At 38.8% G+C, this 20,751-nt stretch overlaps 1 protein-coding gene and 1 pseudogene across 2 annotated transcripts; one reads left to right on the top strand and one right to left on the bottom strand.

The window, feature by feature from the left end:
* Positions 1 to 3,531: 3,531 nt before the first annotated feature.
* ldlra (low density lipoprotein receptor a) lies at positions 3,532 to 16,546 on the top strand. 2 transcript variants are annotated; one of them, XM_023266946.3, is made up of 18 exons: positions 3,532 to 3,751; positions 8,228 to 8,353; positions 8,474 to 8,596; positions 8,961 to 9,338; positions 9,431 to 9,553; positions 9,660 to 9,782; positions 9,895 to 10,014; positions 10,253 to 10,378; positions 11,266 to 11,437; positions 11,524 to 11,751; positions 11,833 to 11,951; positions 12,089 to 12,228; positions 12,330 to 12,471; positions 14,192 to 14,335; positions 14,449 to 14,700; positions 14,838 to 14,918; positions 15,026 to 15,189; positions 15,346 to 16,546. In XM_023266946.3, exons 1-18 carry the CDS (start codon positions 3,694 to 3,696, stop codon positions 15,400 to 15,402), a joined length of 2,676 nt encoding a protein of 891 aa, XP_023122714.2. In that variant the 5' UTR covers positions 3,532 to 3,693; the 3' UTR covers positions 15,403 to 16,546. The 2 variants fall into 2 exon arrangements, with proteins under 2 accessions (XP_023122714.2, XP_023122715.2); XM_023266947.3 differs by having other exon boundaries at positions 15,029 to 15,189.
* LOC111566411 (U2 spliceosomal RNA) lies at positions 4,855 to 4,956 on the bottom strand (annotated as a pseudogene).
* Positions 16,547 to 20,751: the final 4,205 nt, after the last annotated feature.

Raw genomic sequence — 20,751 nt, forward strand, 5'->3', positions numbered from 1 at the left:
TATAATGCATTCTGTTCCCATCCTTTCTGCAGGTAAAGGACGTGCACACATCTGGTCATCCACATTATGTAAAAGAAACTTGGTTCGTTCGATTAAGTTTTTTTCAGCAGTTTGAGCTGCAGTAGCTGTGTTGTGGAATTAGACCACACAGGTCAGCTTTCACTCCCTACATACATCTATTAGCCTCTGGGGCCCATAACACTGTCACTGGTTCACTGGTTGCTTCCTTGGACAACTTTTGGTAGAAACTAACTGCTGGAAACACTTGGCAAGACCTGCTGCTTTAGAGATGCTCTGACCAAGTGACAGTTTAATTCTTGTCAAAGTTGTTCATATAGCACATTTTTCCTTTAATAACTGACTGTTGACTGACTGCTTGATACCCACTTCATCTGTGAGTAGTTTTGTTGCTGAGGCTGATCCACTAATACAGTGGCAAGAAAGAAAGTAATTTGTAATCTTAAAATAAGGTCAGAGCTGATTTACAGGCATGAACACTTAGAATATATTCCCCTGATAGCACATAAATCATTGTATTGGGAAAAGTATGTGAACCTCCAGGCTAATGACATTCATTCAAACAAATCCAAACATTTTAAGCAGATTGGACGTGTAAGTTAGAGCAACTCTATTTTTCAAAAAAACCAAAACATTTTGAGATGAATCTGGTGATGAGAGCCTTGCTACCACAGGAGACTTACCATCAAAAACAGCTGAATTGGACAACACTGGAACGGGTTAGAAAGTCATCTGTGAAACTGATCGTTGCACGTGGCGATGATTTACTGCTGTGGCGACTCCAACACCGGCACTAAATTACACAGTGAGTTAAAGAGGAAGCACGGAGCAACAGCTGAGTGCTTAAAGGAGTCTCTGGAGCTGGTTTACATCTTTTATTTTTGAGTCTAGCATTTGAAAATCACAGTGGATAGTTGGATGGATCATGGTTAAATTACCTGGGGAGAATATTCAGCACAATGTGTAGTGTAAAAAGGTCACCAGCTAAATACCAACAGGAAAAAATCATCCTAACAGTCAACTATATCAGAGGGAGCATTGTGATTTTGAGGCTATTTGCTGTTTGGTGTATCAAAGTGTCCTCGAGGACAATGTGAAGGCTCAGACTTTAACCTGATAGATGCTGTAGGGAATGACCTCAGGAGAGACACTCACACAGAATATGGCAGCTCTCTGACGTTATCTGTGGCCCTGTTGGTGGAAAAGCTTGTTTGAGGGCACTGTTGCCAAAAGAATGTTAATATTTGACATGTATGTTCAACATAGATGATAATTATTTCTGTATTTGTCAGTACGTCTGGCTTCCATAGCGATCAGGTTGCATTTTAAGGACAGCAGCTGCAGAAATTCAGCACATCACTCTTTAAGCAGACACCATGCTGGCTGGGTATATTTGATCTCTGGCAACAAACGTTTCCATCCATTTGTAGCTCCAGTGAGGCAAGGCAGAGATAAACAGAGTCCTGTAATTACTGACTGGATGACTGAGATAGTAACAGATCCAGTGTTTTGTTTTTCACCTTCAGAATACCTCAGTTCAACCACACATACTCGTGCGGCTCGAAGGTTTCTTTGAAATTCCAACTGTTTGTGCGGATTTCTCAGTGTTGCCGTAACGCCGAAGGTCAAACGTGACAAAACAGAACCGGTCAAAGACTGTTGGGGGGAAGTAGGGGTGATAGGAACAGGGTCGGTGTATTTACTTATCACTACGACCAACCGTGCTCCTCTCAAAGTGCTTCAGCTTCTTGTTTTTCAAACTTGTGCCAAAGTTCCTGCGTCTCTTCCCTTAAACGTGTCCAAAGAAACATCTGGAATATTTAACTGTTTTCAATTACAAACTATCTCTGCGGTTTATCCGCAGTGCTTCTCTTTCTGCTTAGTTCAAGGTTGTTGTTTTTATCTTTGCTGTGCTTTATCTCTGATGTAAATCTCATTTAAACTATGGATCCACAGGAGTTGGACACTTTGAACTCATAACATAAACATGTAGTTTTATGAGAGGTCACAGACCTCAATTCTGGAAGCAGGTATGTGCAGAAAAACCATGCAAATTACTTTACAGCCAGCATTTTATTAGAAAGAGTGAAATAGCCTGTTGTATATACTTGTATGTTTTGTGGGAAAGTGATACAGTTTTTAAAAAAATGTTTTGAGAAAAACAAGTTGTCAATTCTGATCAAAACTGGTACAATTTCTGAAAAAAAAGTCACAATATTTGAGGAAAATATTCCATTTATTGATAAAATGCCATAGCATTCTGAGAGAAGAGTCAATAAGTAGTAATATCTTGAAAAAAGTGATTTTATTAATTAAAAATAAAATCAACAGCAAAAGTTGTAATTCTTTATTCTGAGGAAAACAATGCAGTAGTTTGAGAAACAAAGTCGTCCAGTTTCCTTAAAGAAGCAGTCATAGAATTCAGAGGGGGAAAATGTTACAATTCCTTGAAAATGTTATAATATTTCAGGAAAGAAATTGGCAAGGTGTTTTTTAAAGTAGTTGTGCTTTGATGGAAGAAAGTTCTACTTCTAGAAAAGTAATGGAATAAATTTTTGAGAGAGAAATATCCTATTTTAGAATATTTTGAGAGGGAAAGAAATGAAAAGTTTGGGGAGAATATTAGACAAAAGTGGTAGGATTTCTAGAGAAATGATGCAATAGTATTTTGAGAAATCAAATGGCACAAATCCTAGAAATAAGATGTAATATTTTGGACAGAAATTGGTAAGATCTTTTTAAAATGATACTCTTTTGGTGGAAGAAAATGATATTTCTGAAGTTTCTAAAAAAAAGTTTGAGGACAAAAGTGGAATGACTTCTAGAGGAAAAGCTGTAATATTTTAAGTTCCAATTTTTTCTTTTCATGGAAGAAAATTTTATTTCTAAAAAGTGGAATGATTTCGAGAGAAAAGTTGTAATGTTTTAAGTTTAAAAATTTTTTTTCTAGAATTTATTTCTAGAAAGGTGATGGCATAATATTTTTAGAAATGAATATCCTATTTTATAATATTTTCAGTTTGAAAATGTGTAAAAGTTTAAGTTAAAAAAATTTAATTTGCAGAACCCCTTAAGTTTTATATTTAAAGTATAATGTGAAACTCAAATAACTGATGGAGCTATAAGTGGTGCACAATTAACATTATGACTTTTTACTCAAAAGAGTGTATTTTGTCATGGTAATGTTGTGTCTATTTTCCCCTCTAACACTCCCTTAGAGCCACCCCGTGGTATTTCCATCCAGGTCCTCCAGCCCTCCCTGCTACGCCCCTGTTTAACATGCAGCTCCAGTGAAACTAATACATCCAGATACTGTATGCATGCGTCCATCTGAAAGGGTTAAACTCATAGTAAAATCCATCTCCTCGGGAGCTCCGCCTCACAATTGTTGGGGCTGAGTGCCTCAGAAATCACACCACTCCAGGGCCCGCCTCCCCTCCCAGGGCCCCCTCAGGGCTCCACCCACCCTGGACCACATTGAAATGAGTCTGATGTTGTTGTCAAACAGTTACAGTGAGCAGGAGCATCAGATCAAGCAGCAAGGAGCATCTCTTACCGCAGCAGAGGAGGCAACGACCACCACATTCACTGCTACTGCTGCAGGGAGAGAGTGAGCAACAGTCACTTTACTCACACTTAGAACCAGAGACTTTTAGCTGCATCTTCCAGAAAAACATGAGACTGCCGTGTTGCGCCTCACTGCTGCTTCTCTTCTGCTCCCTTGTTCAGACAAGTAAGTTCCAACCTGGATGCATTTCATTTTTTTCCACCACATTATGTAATTTATACATTATTTTTGATTTGGAAAAAACTGCTGAGCTCCAACTCGATGATGTTTCCTTGGAATATGGTTTAAAAAATCAGATCATTAATTAGATTTATGGGGGGTATTGAGTGTGTTTGGGTTTAAATTGCCCACTTCCCTGACAGCACCGGATGCAAGGTGATGGGGGGAGGGCGCACTTCTCCCAGAATGTAGGTCAAATCTCTCCCACTCTCCCTTTTTTTCTTTCACTGGGAAATTTCTAGGAAAAAAAAAACCTCCACAGCGACTCAGCCTCATTTTCTGCTGTAATCTAAAAGTCAGACCCCTCTATTAGTCACTTTTGATATTTTGTTCAACATTTTTCTTCCATTTCTGTAGTTTTCAGTTGTAATCTTACCATTTCTTCCCCTTTGCCGGCTTTTGAATGAAGCAGCATGTTTGTCTCTTTTCATTTACTGGCGCTCAGCTCCTGGCAGCCAATGAGCTTCGAGCATGTGTGAATACAGTCTGTGTAAAAGATGTCAAGCGGGGTTTCTGAAAAGCCGGTTTTGGAAGCTGTTTACAATGACAGAAATGGGCGCCACTTGCATTTTATATCAGTTGAATATCAAAATAAGAGAAAAGGAAAACCAAAGTGCCAACAGTTGGATGAATTGGGTCCCAGCCAGTATTACAGGTGCACTTATTCTTCCCACATGATGCAATAGCCAGCATGTTTGCAGGAGGTCGAACTGCCCGAATGCTGCGCAAATGAATGGAAGCCCTCCAACTCATCCTCCAGCACAAATACAGACATTGTTTAGAAGCTGCATTCCTTTAGTTTTGGGGTTGTACAATCACCGTCAGACCTGTTCCCAGTATGCTGGTTCTGGGAAATGGTGTGTTGAAACATGTTGGAACTGGTTGTCACCCATTCACATTTCCACACCAGTCGCAAAGATGTTGTGAAATAGTCATCTATGTTCAGATTTAGACAGAAAATCCTTATTTGTGTTGCCAAAATGCACTATTTTAGATAGATAGATAGATAGATAGATAGATAGATAGATAGATAGATAGATAGATAGATAGATAGATAGATAGATAGATAGATAGATCCTTTATTGATCCCGCTTCGGGGAAATATACAAGAACAGATACTACACTTGATCTTAGCCAAAAGACCGAGAAATCCTCCTGTGAAAATCAAGTTTTTAACCTTGTGAATATGTCCATGTGGTGTTTTCTTATGTTGCAAGGCACAGAATAAGCAAAATAAGCACTTAATGCCATGGATGAAACTGAAAAACATGGATTCAGACTTATTTTTCTATGTAACAAGCCCATAGAACCAATCCAGTTACTTCTAGAGTGAGGTATTAACTTGACCTATCATGTTTCTGTCTCAAAGCTGTATAGCTGAATTCATCAAAATACTGCAACTTGCTATAGGTGAGCTGGTGTACTGAGCTGTAATGAGAGTAAGTTTAGACAGAAACCTCATAGATCTGCACATTCTAGATGTAGAGTTACTTCTAAGTCATTTTAAGGCAACTGGGGATGTTGTTAATGAAAAACCTTCTAAATATGTAGCTGTGATACAGATTTTAGTGGTTTAGTCCAACGAAAGGGGCCATACATCTTTCCAAAAGCTGTGTTTATCTGTTTTTCTGTCCGCTTTTGGACTATGAGATGAGATACTGGAAAATATACGGTATGAGCTCTTTGACACTGTAGTCATTTAGCTAAACACATCAGATGCCAGACAACTGGCGACAAACACAAGCACATCTGTCAATAATGCTGTCATTCCGTCCAGTCTGTCAAGGTCTGAACTTTAAGCCTATTAAGTAAATAACCAGCATGAACTTGTATTTGGGTAACATGTCAGTGGTTTCAGGGAAAAATAGCTGAGCGATAAAGTGAAAAACTTCCACCATGCATGCATCACTTTCAAGGGAAAGAAAAGCCTGAGAACCATTTCAGAATACTGTCCCATTTTTCTTTCCTTTTTTGTAACCCTCAAGGAAATCCTTTTGATACGACTGAGTTTGCCAATATTAAACCGGTTCTAATCTTTACAGCAAGGGCAATAAGACACACCTTCTATATGGAGTCATAAAGAAATGAATAGCTAAACACTCCCAAACATGACGGTTTATAATCATGGAGTCATATAAAATACTACAACGGCGGTAAAGTAATTTCCTTAACCTGCTAAAGTTCAAAGAAATAACGTCTCCCGCTTTTTTTTTTTTAACAACTGCTAAAACATTAACCATGACGCGGATGGTTGACTTTACTATGAGGCCATTATGGTTTTCTAAGCTGAAACATACTTTTTTGGGATGCATAATTTATGATTCGTCTGTTCATGAGGTCTTAAGGGGCACCTATGGAAATGTAAATGCTAACAAATAAATATTTAATTAGAAATTTATGGTAAAGGCGAGTTTTTTCTTTTCCTGTATGGGACTATGAGGATGATAATTGCTGAGCTGCTGGGGGTATTACTGTTAAATACCTCCCTCTGGCCCCTGTCAGAAGCAGGTGGACATATGGGGTTTTGAGCCCCCAGGGCCGGAGGGAGGAATGGCCTCCAGTGCATTTTCATGAAGTGCTGTTTCTTTCATGTACAGTCTAACTGGTTCTTCCAGTTCAGCGGCTTCATTGGATCCATTAAAGATGGGGGTTGGGGGAGTGACTGTGTGTCTTTGGCACTTTTGCTGGCAGGGATCATAAATGCCTGAAAATAGGATTGCCACTGTGGTTATGAAGCTACCATATCAGCGGCTCCCTGATAACGGCTCATAAAAGCAGGCCGGGCTACTTACATAGATACTGTACATATCTCTGTTTGACTTGCAGTTCAACCATTTATCTGCCTTATTTAAACAAGCAAATACACGCACACATGTGTTAGTTCAGTCACGTGTGCGTCATTCAAGAGTATTTACCTCCTGGACTCACACTCCCCTGGAAGCATGCACCAGGAGGTTCATTGGTTTTTTACATTCATGCCCCCCAGAGGCTGATGTGAAATATCTCAATGTCTACAGCCCAATTAACCAATTATTCATTCATTTATTAATTACATATCTGTGAGTGGCAGAAGTATCTCATGTTTTGCTTCAATGACCCCCTTCTGCAGCAACAACTGCAGCCACATGTTTCTGGTAACTTTTGATTGGCTCTGAACATCGACTTTACTAAATTAGTCCATTTGTCCTTCAGAACAGCTTCACCTCTGTGATGCTGGTGGGTTTCCTTTCATTAGCTTTTCCCTCCAGGTCTTTCTACAACGGTTCTGTCAGTATGAGGTAGGGACCTTGACTTGGTCATTCATTGGTAGACTTGTATGCTTTAGGTTGTTGTCTTGCAACACGACCCACTTTCTCTCAAGATTTATTTGACAGACAGATGTCTTGACTTATTCCTTAAGAATGTACTGGCAAAATTCAGAATTCATTGTTCCATTATTGACATAGAGCCAGATGAAGATAAACATATACAAACCATGATACTACCACCATGTTTCACAGACAGAATCAGGTTCTTTTGCTGGAATTCAATGTTTGTGCACTTTTTAAAGAGCAGTAGCATTTTGTATTTAGCCGTGTCATGGGCAGCATTGTTGTTCAGTGTTCTCTTAATGGTAGACTCATGATTATTAACATGAGCCAATGTCAGAGAGGCCTTTAGTCGCTCAGACGTTACCCCCAGTCCTTTGTGGGCCTGCAGACTGTTACACACCTTGATCTTGGATTGATGTTTGTTGACCACTCCTATGGAGATAACAATGGCCCTGAATTGGCACACAGTCTACCTGACTGTATATTGGTGCAGTCCAAACTCTTCAGAGATGCTTTGGTAACTTTTTCCAGCCTAATGACAACAGGCAACAATTTTTTTTAATCTACTTTCAGGACTTCTGTGAAATGCTGATGATGCATTAGGTCAGACAGGTTCATAAACTTTCAGGCACCACTGTACTAGCTGAAGTGATATATTCTTAATTGCCAGGGGATGAACACTGAAGATGTTGTGATTTCTTTTGTAGTGCCACTGTGAGGGTCAACTATTGAAGAAACTTGGTTCATATATTCTCAGGATGAGTTGTAGTAACATTTACAGTCCTATATCTATCCATGTTTGCATCGTGATCAAGTCAAAATTTCAGTTATTGCATTATTTTTGTTTTTAATCAAATACCTAATGTCATCAGCAATGTACCATTTTAGCAGTCTAAACCTTGATGGTAAAGATAGTAAGCAATGCTACTAAAAAATCAGCAAGTCCCTGTAAAAATGATTGCACCACAGAGCTGTTATCACAACTGTAGCCATTTATAGCCTTGTCTGATTCATTTGCAGTCATAACAATGTTTCAGTGGAATCATTGATTGGTGATAACTAAAGAATCTTCCACTGAGCTGAACTGTGTGTTTGCACCTGTCTGTCACAGATGCATTCACAACATGTGGACCCAACCAGTTCCAGTGTGGAATTGGGAAATGTATCACAATGAGATGGGTGTGCGATGGTACAGATGACTGTGGAGACGGCACAGACGAACTTCCTGGTACCTGCTGTGAGTACCATCTTATGTGAGACCGGTTATAAATATGGTTTACATTGTCATAGAGATCTCATAATCCCTCAGTCAAAGACTCAAACTCAGTTACCATTTCCTGTGTATTTTCCCTCCCAGCGGCTAAAACATGTAAACCGACAGAGTTCAGCTGCGCAGACCGCCTTAACCAGTGTATACCGAGCATCTGGCGCTGCGATGGAAAAGCCGACTGTGAGAATGGAGTTGATGAGAAGAGCTGTGGTAAGTTTAGTCTGACTCGCTGGATGTAGTTTGCGGGTATAAGCACTCCATTCGCCAAGCATTTAACATGACTTTCTTCTCAGTTTCTACTATCTGCATGTCACCATTTTGTGGGTTTAAAGAAAAACAAACGAGCCAGTGTTTTTGCCTCCTGTAGCGGAATAGTAATGAGGTGCAGACAGACCATTCTACATGGCACTGTGTCAGCCCTGGAGAATGGTCTGGCAATGAAAGACTAGTTGCAGTTAGGCATTAGTCTTAGCATTTCCTAATCATAAGCACTTTGCTTTGTGACATTGCTCCGAGAATCTACTGGCTAGTTTTCATTCCTCTGACAGAATCTATCTCATCTCATCTGTTTTAGCGCCCAGGCAGTGCACAGACTCGGAGTTCCGCTGCTCGAATGGCCAATGTGTGTCGTCCTCGTTCGTGTGTGACGATGAGGCAGACTGTGACGATGTCAGCGACGAGGCCTCCTGCCCGCCCACCACCTGCAGCGGCGCATCGTTTCAGTGCAACAACTCTGTTTGCGTTCCTCGCCTGTGGGCCTGCGACGGTGACGTCGACTGCCTCGATGGCTCGGACGAATGGCCCCAGAACTGTGGCGCAAAGACTCCCACCTCTCCTCCCCACGCATGCTCCTCCCTGGAGTTCCGTTGTGGCAGTGGAGAGTGCATCCATGGTAGCTGGAAGTGTGATGGAGGTGCTGACTGCCATGATCGATCCGATGAAGCTAACTGTGGTATGATTGCTCAATCCTTCACCATCTGCTTTTCCTGTTCATTACCTGCCCATATTATTTTCAAATCATCACCTCTTTCTGCATCCCTATAGCTCAAACCACCTGCCGTCCTGATGAGTTTCAATGCGGTGATGGTTCTTGCATCCATGGCAGCCGCCAGTGCGACCGTCAGTATGACTGCAGGGACATGAGTGATGAAAATGGATGCGTCAATGGTATGAGTCTCCTTCTGTACACCTCCTACCTTTGGCAGCCAAATGAACTGCAGAATCTCTAATCTATGCCTGTGTTATCTGTTTTATTTCTATGTTTCATGCACAGCAATCCACTGTGAGGGCCCAACCCGGTTTAAGTGCCGCAGTGGGGAGTGTATTAGCATGGAGAAGGTGTGTGACAAGAGGCGTGATTGCAGGGATTGGTCAGATGAGCCTCTTAGGGAATGTGGTGAGTACAGAGGCCCCCTCATTCATAACTGTCTGCTTAATTGCTGCTTTGATGTATTTAATGAGGGTGTCTGCAGTTCCATAGCTCAAACCCTTTTCTTCTTCCACTGCAGGATCCAATGAGTGCCTGTACAACAATGGCGGCTGCTCTCATATTTGCAAAGACCTAAAGATCGGCTATGAGTGCTTGTGTCCTTCTGGTTATAGACTAACTGACACCAAACGCTGTGAAGGTAACTGACACAGTTACAGCACAAAAAAAAATGAACCATCCATGTTCTACTTACTGTCCTATTATCTAACATGAACTTCACTCTGATTAACAAATGATGCCAATGAACTGTTTAATCTGATGCAAACCTGTCCCTGTCACCTACTGCTTTCAGATAAAGATGTTTTTCGTAATTCTCATGGACACAGCGACTCACCTTTGCTCCATTTGATTCTAAGTCTCTTATTTCTTTAAATCAGATATCGATGAATGCGCCAACCCAGATACCTGCAGTCAAATCTGTATCAACCAAATGGGCAGCTACAAATGCGAGTGTGAGGAGGGTTACCAAGTTGACCCAGCGACCAAAGCCTGCAAGGCCATAGGTGAGTACGAGCTCCCACTGTTCTGCACCACATTTTTTTCATTATTATGTAACAGTTCGATGTTGACAGATGATGAGTAATCTTATCAAATGTTATGTGTCTGGTTCCATTAGTAGAAATAACTAAATAAATAATGAACTTTCATTGAATGTTCTTGGCTACATATGAAAGAGGAACAAGAACTGGATTTACATTTTCTATTTAAGAAATATAAACTGTGATACAACCAATGTGCATTGTATTTTAATTTTTCTAAAGGATCAGTTGTTATTCCAGGGGTTTTCCTGACTCAAAAAACTCTACACATCAATAACCATAACTGGTCTACTTAGAGACAATAAATTTGTGTTACCCTATTTGACAGAAATCTATGCATTTCTCTTATTTTTCTGACATTTGATAAACAAATCCTTGAGTAAATGAAACTCAAATGAACAAAAGTGGTAAAATTGTCCATTTTTATCATTTTGTTGCTGGTGATGTTCTTTTATCTAGGGCTGAAACCTCTTTCGGGGGACATCCTAAATTCATCTATTCAGAACAAAACCATGTTCAGTTTGCATTTCACTCAAGTGGCTCCTATGTCGCCTAGCTGATTCCCTCAGAATGTTACTTTTGATTCATGTTATTCCACGTGAAAAGCAGCTTTCATACACCTTGTGCTGTGTTCATCCCACATCACACAAAGTAGATGATCTTCTTAGGGCTAGCTGTCTCTGTTTCATTGATCAGTTTGTGGTGACATGACATCACAAATGGATTGGAAATTAATAGAAGCTCGCTGTAGCCCAAACCAGTGCTAGGGTTCATATGTAAAATTTTGTTTTGACTTAAAACAATCAGGAGACTAATAATAGAAGTAAAACCTTTCTACTCTGATGTTTTAGGTACAATCGCCTACCTTTTCTTCACCAATCGTCATGAAGTCAGAAAGATGACTCTGGACAAAAGTGAATACACAAGAGTTATCCCCCGTCTAAAGAACGTTGTGGCTCTGGACATGAACATGGCCACCAAGGAGCTCTACTGGTCAGACATCTCCCAGAAGAAGATTTACAGGTTTGACCAAAAATGAAATCAGAATGAAATGTGTGTTTCTTTTTTACTTTTCGTCTGTTTGATGCCTGTTTTTACTTTTAACTCAGAGCATCGATGGACTCAGCTGAAGACTCCAGTCTTCACCGTACAGTGATCGATAGTGATATTGATGCTCCTGAAGGAATTGCCTTCGACTGGATCCATGGTAACCTCTACTGGACTGACAGCGTTCGCAGCACTATCTCGGTGGTCACTGCTGACGGCAGCCGCCGCAAAACTCTATTCCGCCAAAACTTACTGAAACCCCGCGCTATTGTGGTCGACCCCCACAGCAAGTAAGCTAACAGCACCAGTAGAAGTGCATGTATACAATGTATTTGAGCATTTTCATTTCCAATATTTTTTTTACTTCTCAGCTTCGTTTACTGGACTGACTGGGGGAATCCAGCTAAGATTGAGAAGGGAGGTCTTAACGGAGTAGACCGCACTGCTCTGGTCACTGACAACATCGAGTGGCCTAATGGCATCACATTGGGTAAACTCAAGCACTTACCTCTCTCTGGTTTCAGGTTGTTGCTTATCTTTTCATGTGAACACAAATACCAGTGATCAGTCCGGTCTGACCTGTTAACCCCCCCACCCACCACCCCAACCTGCTTTCTTCCTCCCCAGACATGTTGAACCAGCGACTCTACTGGGTGGACTCTAAGCTGCATACCCTCTCCAGTATCGATGTGCAGGGCGGTGGTCGACACACACTCATCATCGATGAACACAAGCTAGCTCACCCACTGGGACTCACTGTGTTCGAGGTAGATATCTATCCAGACCTGCCAAATACAATATCCCAAAACTCCTCACTGCACATGTAACCTTTTCAGATCATCAAGCATTGTTGTTTCTGTGCTTCTAGGAAAGAGTGTTCTGGACAGATGTCAGTAATAGCGCCATCCTCAGTGCAAACAGGCTGACGGGTGATGACATCGCTCCGCTGGCGGAGCATCTGTCATCACCAGACGACATCATTCTCTACCATAACCTTAAGCAACCTGCTGGTAAGAGAGTTACACCACTAAAACACTACAGTGTGAGTGAATTAGTTGGTGAAGATCTCATAATACCTGCAATGATTCATCAATACTACACCTTTCCATTGCATTGCATGGTTGGCTCCATACACCAGGCCTCTAATGGAACCCAAATAAGAGTGTATATATATATATATATATATATATATATATATATATATATATATATATATATATATATATATATATATATATATATATATATATATATATATATATGTGTGTGTGTGTATATATATATATATATATATATATATATATATATATATATATATATATACACTCCTTATATCCCATTTTGAGCATAAAAGTAACTCATTAGATATACTTGAAACAGGATAAAAAATGAGAAATGGTTACTTTCTGTATATTTCCAGCAAATTATGAGCTTTACAGCTGCAGGTAGTGTTGTAGTTAAAACCATTTCAACTTAAAGTCATGACCAAAACAAGAGTGTACTGAGACCATATCTGTGAGGGGTCATGTGGGGCCAATGAGTCTCACACTGTGTGACACACTTGAGACAAAATGTGAAACATGTAAGCCATTGCAACACTGAAACCAGCTCCCTGAAACATACTTTATATACAGAGGATAATACTCACTAAATCTCTTTTGTACAGAGATTTCTGGTCATTTTGGTTTGTGAAGATGTGTCACCTTTCATCTATATGAGGCTTTCTGAGTTCTAACTGACTGATAGGGATTCTGAGGTTTATTCTCACCTTTAAATTACATGGGTATTGGCACGTTAATGACCCAAGACTCACACAGCTCCAGGTGTTACTGGTGGAAAAACCACCTCACAGGACATGAGTACCTGAAAAGTGGTGTTGTAGATTCCTTCACCTGTTTAAAAGTCTTTCAAAGCATGAAACTCTTGTGTCATTAACCGGCCATGAGGCATGTGCTATGTGATTTGGGGATGACAGTAAACAGCTTGGATTCCCCACCAGCCAGTTAAAACAGACAGGTAGAGTTGGAAGGCAAACTGGTGATGGTGGCATGTTAGCCTAGCTTGCCTTACTTTATGCTTCCTGCTACGTTAAGTTGGTCCCAGCCAACTTAGTAAGCTTTGCAGAATAGACAGACTGTTATGTGTTTTCTTTTAGACACTGTTTGGCAGATTAACATTTGTGGTTTAGGTAGCAATAATTACCAAATTTCTGGCTGCTCCTCTTGTCTTCAGCATTCAGTTTCTTGGAGTGCGTGTGATGGAGATGATGTTTAAACAGATAATCCAGACCATGCACAGGAAATTTCCTCCAATTGTGGTCTTGAACAAAAAGCCAAAGTTGTCTTTGTCTAATACAATGACAGGAACCATTAAAAATGCATTTGATTCAAAGATGTGACCTTGAAAAAGTGGTATTGAGAACAATGTCGAGACCAAGACCAATCTTGGCTGCTATAACCCAACACTTGATGCTGGTAGATAGATTTTGTTACCCCTGGAAAGAGTCAGGTTTTGCTCTTTCTTCCTACTTCTAGTCTTTGTGCCAAGCTAAGCTAACTGGCTTGTAGCATAATTCATTAGCTTATATCTAACATTAACACATTGGACTGGTAGCAATCCTTTCATTAAGCTCTCAGCAAGAAGTAAGCGCATTTACCAAAATGTCAAACTGATAATGTTGATAATGGATTCAAAAGATGTAAAACAGTTCAATTGTTTTTTCCATTGCAGGCAGGGACTGGTGTCGGGTGAACAATGGCGGCTGTGAATTCTTGTGCCTGGCAGCTCCTCAAGTGGGCAGACATCCTCCCAAATATACCTGCGTCTGTCCAGACAACATGATGCTGGCCAGGGATATGAGGACATGTGTGCCTGGTATGTAAATGGTGAAAATCAGAAAACAAAGTCATAACAAAGTCATTCCTGTCTTTTGAATAGAATATTTTCATTATCTCAAGCCATCCTTCTTTGTTTCTATACATTACCAGCTGTGCCAACAACTGCAGCTCCTGAGCAACCTCAAGTTTCGTCTACCCGCCCCCCTCGTCGGCCGCCAGTGCTACCTAGTACCACACCGAAACCCCAGGTCCGCACCACCACCCCAGTGCCTGTCATAATCACCAGCACCGTCGCTAAGCCAGTGCTGCAAACCACAAAGCCTCCAGTCAGAACCACAACACCTGAACCAAAGAAGCTTGAACCCATCCAGACCACCACAGAGCCTCTGTTCACCTCTACAGGCAAGTTGCCAAAGTGCATGTTTAAGATCATTTCTGTTTTGCTGAGTGCATTGCTCTCAGCCCTGTGACTGGCTGCCCTCATGCACATCGGCTCTATGTATCATTAACTCACATTGCTGTGCTTACCTTCCGTGCAGATGTCGTGCATAAATTTGCAGAAGCCATATCCAAGACTGCCTCCAGCACCCCGATAGCTCTTTACATCGTCTTACCTCTGGGTAAGTTGTTTTAGCAGCTGCTGCTACTCAGAACAAATCAGCTATTTGAAATAATAACAGCCAGTAATCATGTGTCACATTTCTCTGGATCTCTCTCTATCAAATAGCAGTCCTTTGTCTGGTGGCTGTTGGAGGTGTTCTGCTGTGGAGGAATTACAGGTTGAAGAACACCAATACAATTCACTTTGATAACCCCGTTTATCAGAAAACCACAGAGGACCAAGTGCACATTTGGAGGAGCCACAGCCCTGATGGTTACTCCTACCCAAAAGTAAGTCTGACAGGAGTTACTTCTACAATATCGGAATTAATTAAAATTTATTCCCGCTTATACAGTAGATAAAAGCAAACTATTTTGTTGCAATGAGCAGATAGAAGCTGCACTAGTTTAAATATGTAACATCCATTTGCTTTGCTGTTCTGTCAGAGACAAGTTGTGAGCTTGGATGAGGAGGCAGACAATCCAGCCTTCACAGAAAACTGAAACGTGTCGGCCAGAGCGGAAGGAGGAGCCTTGACGATAAGCTACCTTTAATGTCCTTCAGCATTTTTACCTCACACAGCACAAAGATACGGAATTCAAAGCCTGTATCTGATAGCCTTCAACCGCTATATCCTCACAGAAGAACAAGCGCTCTGCAGTGGAAATATCAGGCTGAAACATTTTATTTCCTTTAAGTTAACATTTGATGTTTTATCCCTCAAGAAAACATACCAAATCCTCAGTCTATTCTTTTTAACTTTACTATAAACTGGAGAACTGTCTTAAAACTGCATATCTTGCTTTTCATGCATAATTTTAGCTTAGTACATTTGATTCAACTTCTAAATTGTTAATTTGTCAAACTCGTGCCAAGACATCAGTAATAAGTTCTGTAAATATCACTGCTTAGTAGAAAACGACAAGCTGTTGATGGAACATTATTATATCTTGCACTATTTGTAATTTAAAATAATAGTTTTGCATTTTGGAGCAGGCATAGTTACTTTTTAAGCCTAAAGTTAGATGAGAAGATGTGATACCACTCTTATGTTTGTGCATTAAATGTAAGGCTGGAGCCAGGAGGTGATTAGCTTAGCTTAGCATAAAGATTGGAAGCAGCAGGAAGCAACTACAATAGCGTAGCTCTGTCCGTTATGTCTTGTTTCTAAATCAAATCACAGACAAAATTCGAAAACCACACAGGTTTGGCCCATTTGGACAGTCAAGCTAGCCATTTCCCTCTGTTACCAGTCTTTTATGCTAAGCTAAGCTAATTGCCTCACATCTTTTGCTCCTGATGGGAATCTTCTTGTCTAATTTGTGGTAACAGACTAACTATTACTCTATGTTTTCTCGCCGTTCACTGAAAACAAGTCCTGACAAACAGTATCACTGAATCAAATTTAAACAACAAGCTCAACATTTTGGGAAATGCACCTGCTAATTTGTGTTCTTTCTGACAGTTAGATGAGAAGATAAGCTAACACCTGCTAGCCTGCTGGCTTAGCTTAGTTCAGAGACTAAGTAGCCAACCAAGCTCTGTTCAGTGGGAATAATATTACCACTAAGCATCACTTGTCATGCCTCATTACAGTATTGATGTTCTTTTTTGTGGAATAAACAAATAAGATGTGTTAGTTTTTAAGGTAGTGGGGGAGTTTGTTAGCTTTGGGCAAAACCAATTTCATTGTTGTCTTTTGCTCAGCTAAGCTAATCTGCTAATCATAATATTCACCATACAGACAGTGAAAGACTTCTCCACACTAGTTTAAATATATTGCAAAATGAACATTTTCCTCTACATTTGGGAATCTCATCAACATGCAAACAGCATATTTAGGTCATTTAAATTGATTTTTTTCAAATGCATTCTTAGGTACAGTTTTTTTTTTTTTAATTCTTGTTTATGTGTATCTGAGTGGACATACCACAGTCCCACCTCAGTTTCCTGTGCCTATTGTTGGTTTGTGTAATGTGCATGTGCCTAAAACAACAACAACAATGGCTTTTATATATATATATATATATATATATATATATATATATATATATATATATATATATATATATATATATATATATATATATATATATATACATATATATATATATATATATATATATAAAAGCCATTGTTGTTGTTGTTTTAGGCACATGCACATTACACAAACCAACAATTATTAACAATTATATATATATATATAGGTTTCTGTAGCAGTTACAAATTTAGAATTTAACTTGGCATTGCTGCATCACTTCACTGACGTAAAACCTGCAGTTTAAAGTCTGCAGAAACAACGAAATACCAGTTAGAGCCTTTGTAGTCATTTGTAAATCCATTTTTTTTGTTGAGATTTTTTTTTTATCAATGGAAAGGGGGAAATTTCAATGTAGAGAATTATTATGGAAGGATTCCTAAGTGTATTTCCCAAAATGTCCAGCTTTTCCTTTAAAGTTCAAAATCTAGTAGTCAAGTGTGAGAGTTATCCATGTGCTAGTGTAACCAGTGTGACCTCAATACGTCTCAAAACAATGTGTGTGTATAATTTTGACATCGGCAACCTTCTCAGCAGTTGAGCAAAAATATAATCTAAGGGACCTAAAGTCACTGCTGTCGTTAACCTCAGAGGAAACACAGCAAACAATGCGTTTGTGCGTTGATTATACTTTACTGTGTGATAGCCTTCAGATTCCACATATCACCACGTGGCCAGAAAGGACCTTCAGCAGCTGTGTGTAGCTTCGGATGATGCTTTTCCAGCTCCAATCTTTGGATTTGCGATTAGCTATCTTTAAATTTCCCTTCCCTATGCCCCCTTCCAGGAGGAGCAGCACATTCCTTGAAGGCCAAAAAGCTTTGATGCAACCATGTGTGAGCAATAGAGCCGTGTCCAATGCTCTCTGCCATGACACATGTATATTTATGTGCTCCCTTAAGACCAGCTTGCCTTATACCAGCATTCCTGATGAAAGAATGCCATGTGCTGCGCTGTTTCACGAAAACACAGACTTTACAGTCGCTGTTTGAGCTCAGTTGTTTGTGTTGCAGACAAATGTGTGCCTTGTTAATGACATAATTTGTTCAGATGTTGGTGCTATTGAACTTTGTATAAAAATCAGCGTGTCTGCCTGTTTACAATGAGAGACGAGTGCTAGTGAAGCTGTACAGTAAGTGTTTTTTTACATTCACAGACTAACAGTGCAGATGAAGCATGTAAATATAATGTTCATAAATGTACATATTTGTTCTCAACTGTTTTTGGTCATGTTGTTTTAGCCTTTAAACATTTGCTGTACATAAATAAATGCTTCTATTTATTATAGAACCAATACTCTGGGTGGTTTTTGAACACTTGTGCTTGGATTTGTATGTATTTAGCCATCGTATTTACATTAATTTAAATTCATGCTTGGAGTTGCAGAAGTTCCATTCCTTCCAGCGATTGTTTATCCAAATGTTTCACATCTTAGCTGTATATTTTTCTACTTTTATCCAAATTTTTCACCTTCACTGCTCACTTGCAAAGTAGCCTTCATGCATTCAGTTTACAGACAACCTATGGATTGTTTTTTCACCCACTTTTTCCACATAAATCTAACAGAGTTCAAGAAAAGTGCAGCAGTGCTTTGCTTTATTTGTTGATCTCCCAGAAGCCGAGCTTTTTTCTTTTTCCTTTCCATGTAAAGCCTTCCTACTGTATGTATATTTTACTTTCCTGCTCACAGTTGTTATTAATGCCATATTTTTTGTAGCATGCAAACGTGACTGGTAACATGAGATCTTTTTTTTCTTTCTTTTTTTTCGGGGAAAAAAAGCTGTGCTTTTGTAGCTCTTCCACTGAAAACATGACCTAATTCCAAGAAGGTGTCTACGTCACAACGAAAAGCAAAACCATTCCGTTTCTTAGAAATTCTCCAACGGTGTGAGACCACGAGTAGGAGAAAGAGCAAAACAATGAACCTGGGTAGTCTTTCCTTTATCTTTATTTATATACACGTGAAATTAAAAGACAAGAACCCGTATATGAAAGCATGAAGAATCTTTTTAAAAGTTTGTACATTAAGAAAAACTTTCATAGTTTGGCAGCATTTCCTTTTTTAACATGTTGATCAATAAACAATTTTAACAGAGCATTGTCTGTCTAATTGACTAAATAGGAAATTGAGGTTGAGGTGGTTTAAAAGAAACATTAATATAGCACATTTAGCTGAACTGTATTTGTACAAACAGAACAGAACAGAAGGGTAGAAAGGCTCCCATGACTCAGACATGTTTGCTTTCACACATTCTCACAGAAGCAAAAATTTTGATGTTCAAGCTCTGTATTATTTTCTCTCAAGATAATGCATACTTAAAATTACATTGACCGTGGGGTTTTTTTTTCAGTCTTTCCAGTCCATCTTTTGTGGATGTTTTAAGAGAAGCTATAACAGCAGCTGGATCAATAATTGCGGGACTTTTTGTAACATAGTTGACAGGTATCACAGTTGACTTTTTTGCTGTTTTCAGGCCTAAAATCAACATGGCTGCCTATAACCAAACACCACATGGCAGTTTTACAGAAAGATTCTTCTAAATATTATATATACAACTGAATAAAATTGAAATTGAAAGTTATTTCTAAAGATATTGTAGTAATCTCACACACTACTTTATATTAAATAACTCAGAAAGCCTTAGAGTCTGGCCAGTCTGTTCTTCAGGAGGAAATGACATCATGTGGAGCAGGTCATGTGATCTGGAATTAACACACTTCCTAGAGAGGTGTTTTTGTAATGGGGAACTTAGTGGAAAGTGATTTCTGGGACACAGATACAATTTGCTATTTTCCATATAAAATTTGATAAATTGCCAAAACAGAAATATCTGCCATGATTATCTCAATGTAATAAAAAGAACACAATCAAAACTATTTTTGAATAAACTCATTTTATTATTGTTTAGCTAATTAGAAGGTGGTTGTTATTAAATTTGGACGGTTATTTAGTTGACATTTTAATGATATCCAGTCATTTTTTTATTAATAAGTGATTGTTTCCATAATAAATAACTTTAGAATTTGTAAAGACATGATCATAATGAGCACAAAAAAACATTAGTTTTTTTCCCTTTTAATAAAAATGTATGTAAGATATATCCCATGGACTTCAAAAATCCCTCTATGATGCATTTTCCCAGCTATCGGAGGTAGCTCTGTGACCCTGCACATGTCAGACCCTCCAAAATACACGTGCGAAGTTCAAGGCTGAGGAAAAGTGGAAGTTTTGGGATGATGATGCAAATGAAAAGATGTTGTGACACATCTATAAACATTTAGATAAACACACAGATAACAAAACAAACAGGCTTTCAGGTCATTTATCCCTCAGAGGAAAAGCTTTATACTCTATGTGATTATAAACATCATTGATCAGTGTGAACCTTCCTGATGTAACTTTAATACAAGACACACATTGTTCCTAACACCCAGTTCTGGGACAGAATTTATTTTTGTTTGCATAGACGATATATATATATATATATATATATATATATATATATATATATATATATATATATATATATATATATATATATATATATATATATATATATATATATATATATATATATATATATATATATATATATATATATATATATATATATATATATATATATATATATATATATATATATATATATATATATATATATATATATATATATATATATATATATATATATATATATATATATATATATATATATATATATATATATAATAGAAAATAATTATTTCAAAAATAAAAGTGATGCTGTATTTTTGCAACAGTGGGTTTTACAGGGTTAAGGCCAATCATTTCCTG

This window comes from Amphiprion ocellaris, chromosome 19 (genome assembly GCF_022539595.1).
Source record: "Amphiprion ocellaris isolate individual 3 ecotype Okinawa chromosome 19, ASM2253959v1, whole genome shotgun sequence".
In the NCBI taxonomy this organism is placed as follows: domain Eukaryota; kingdom Metazoa; phylum Chordata; class Actinopteri; family Pomacentridae; genus Amphiprion; species Amphiprion ocellaris.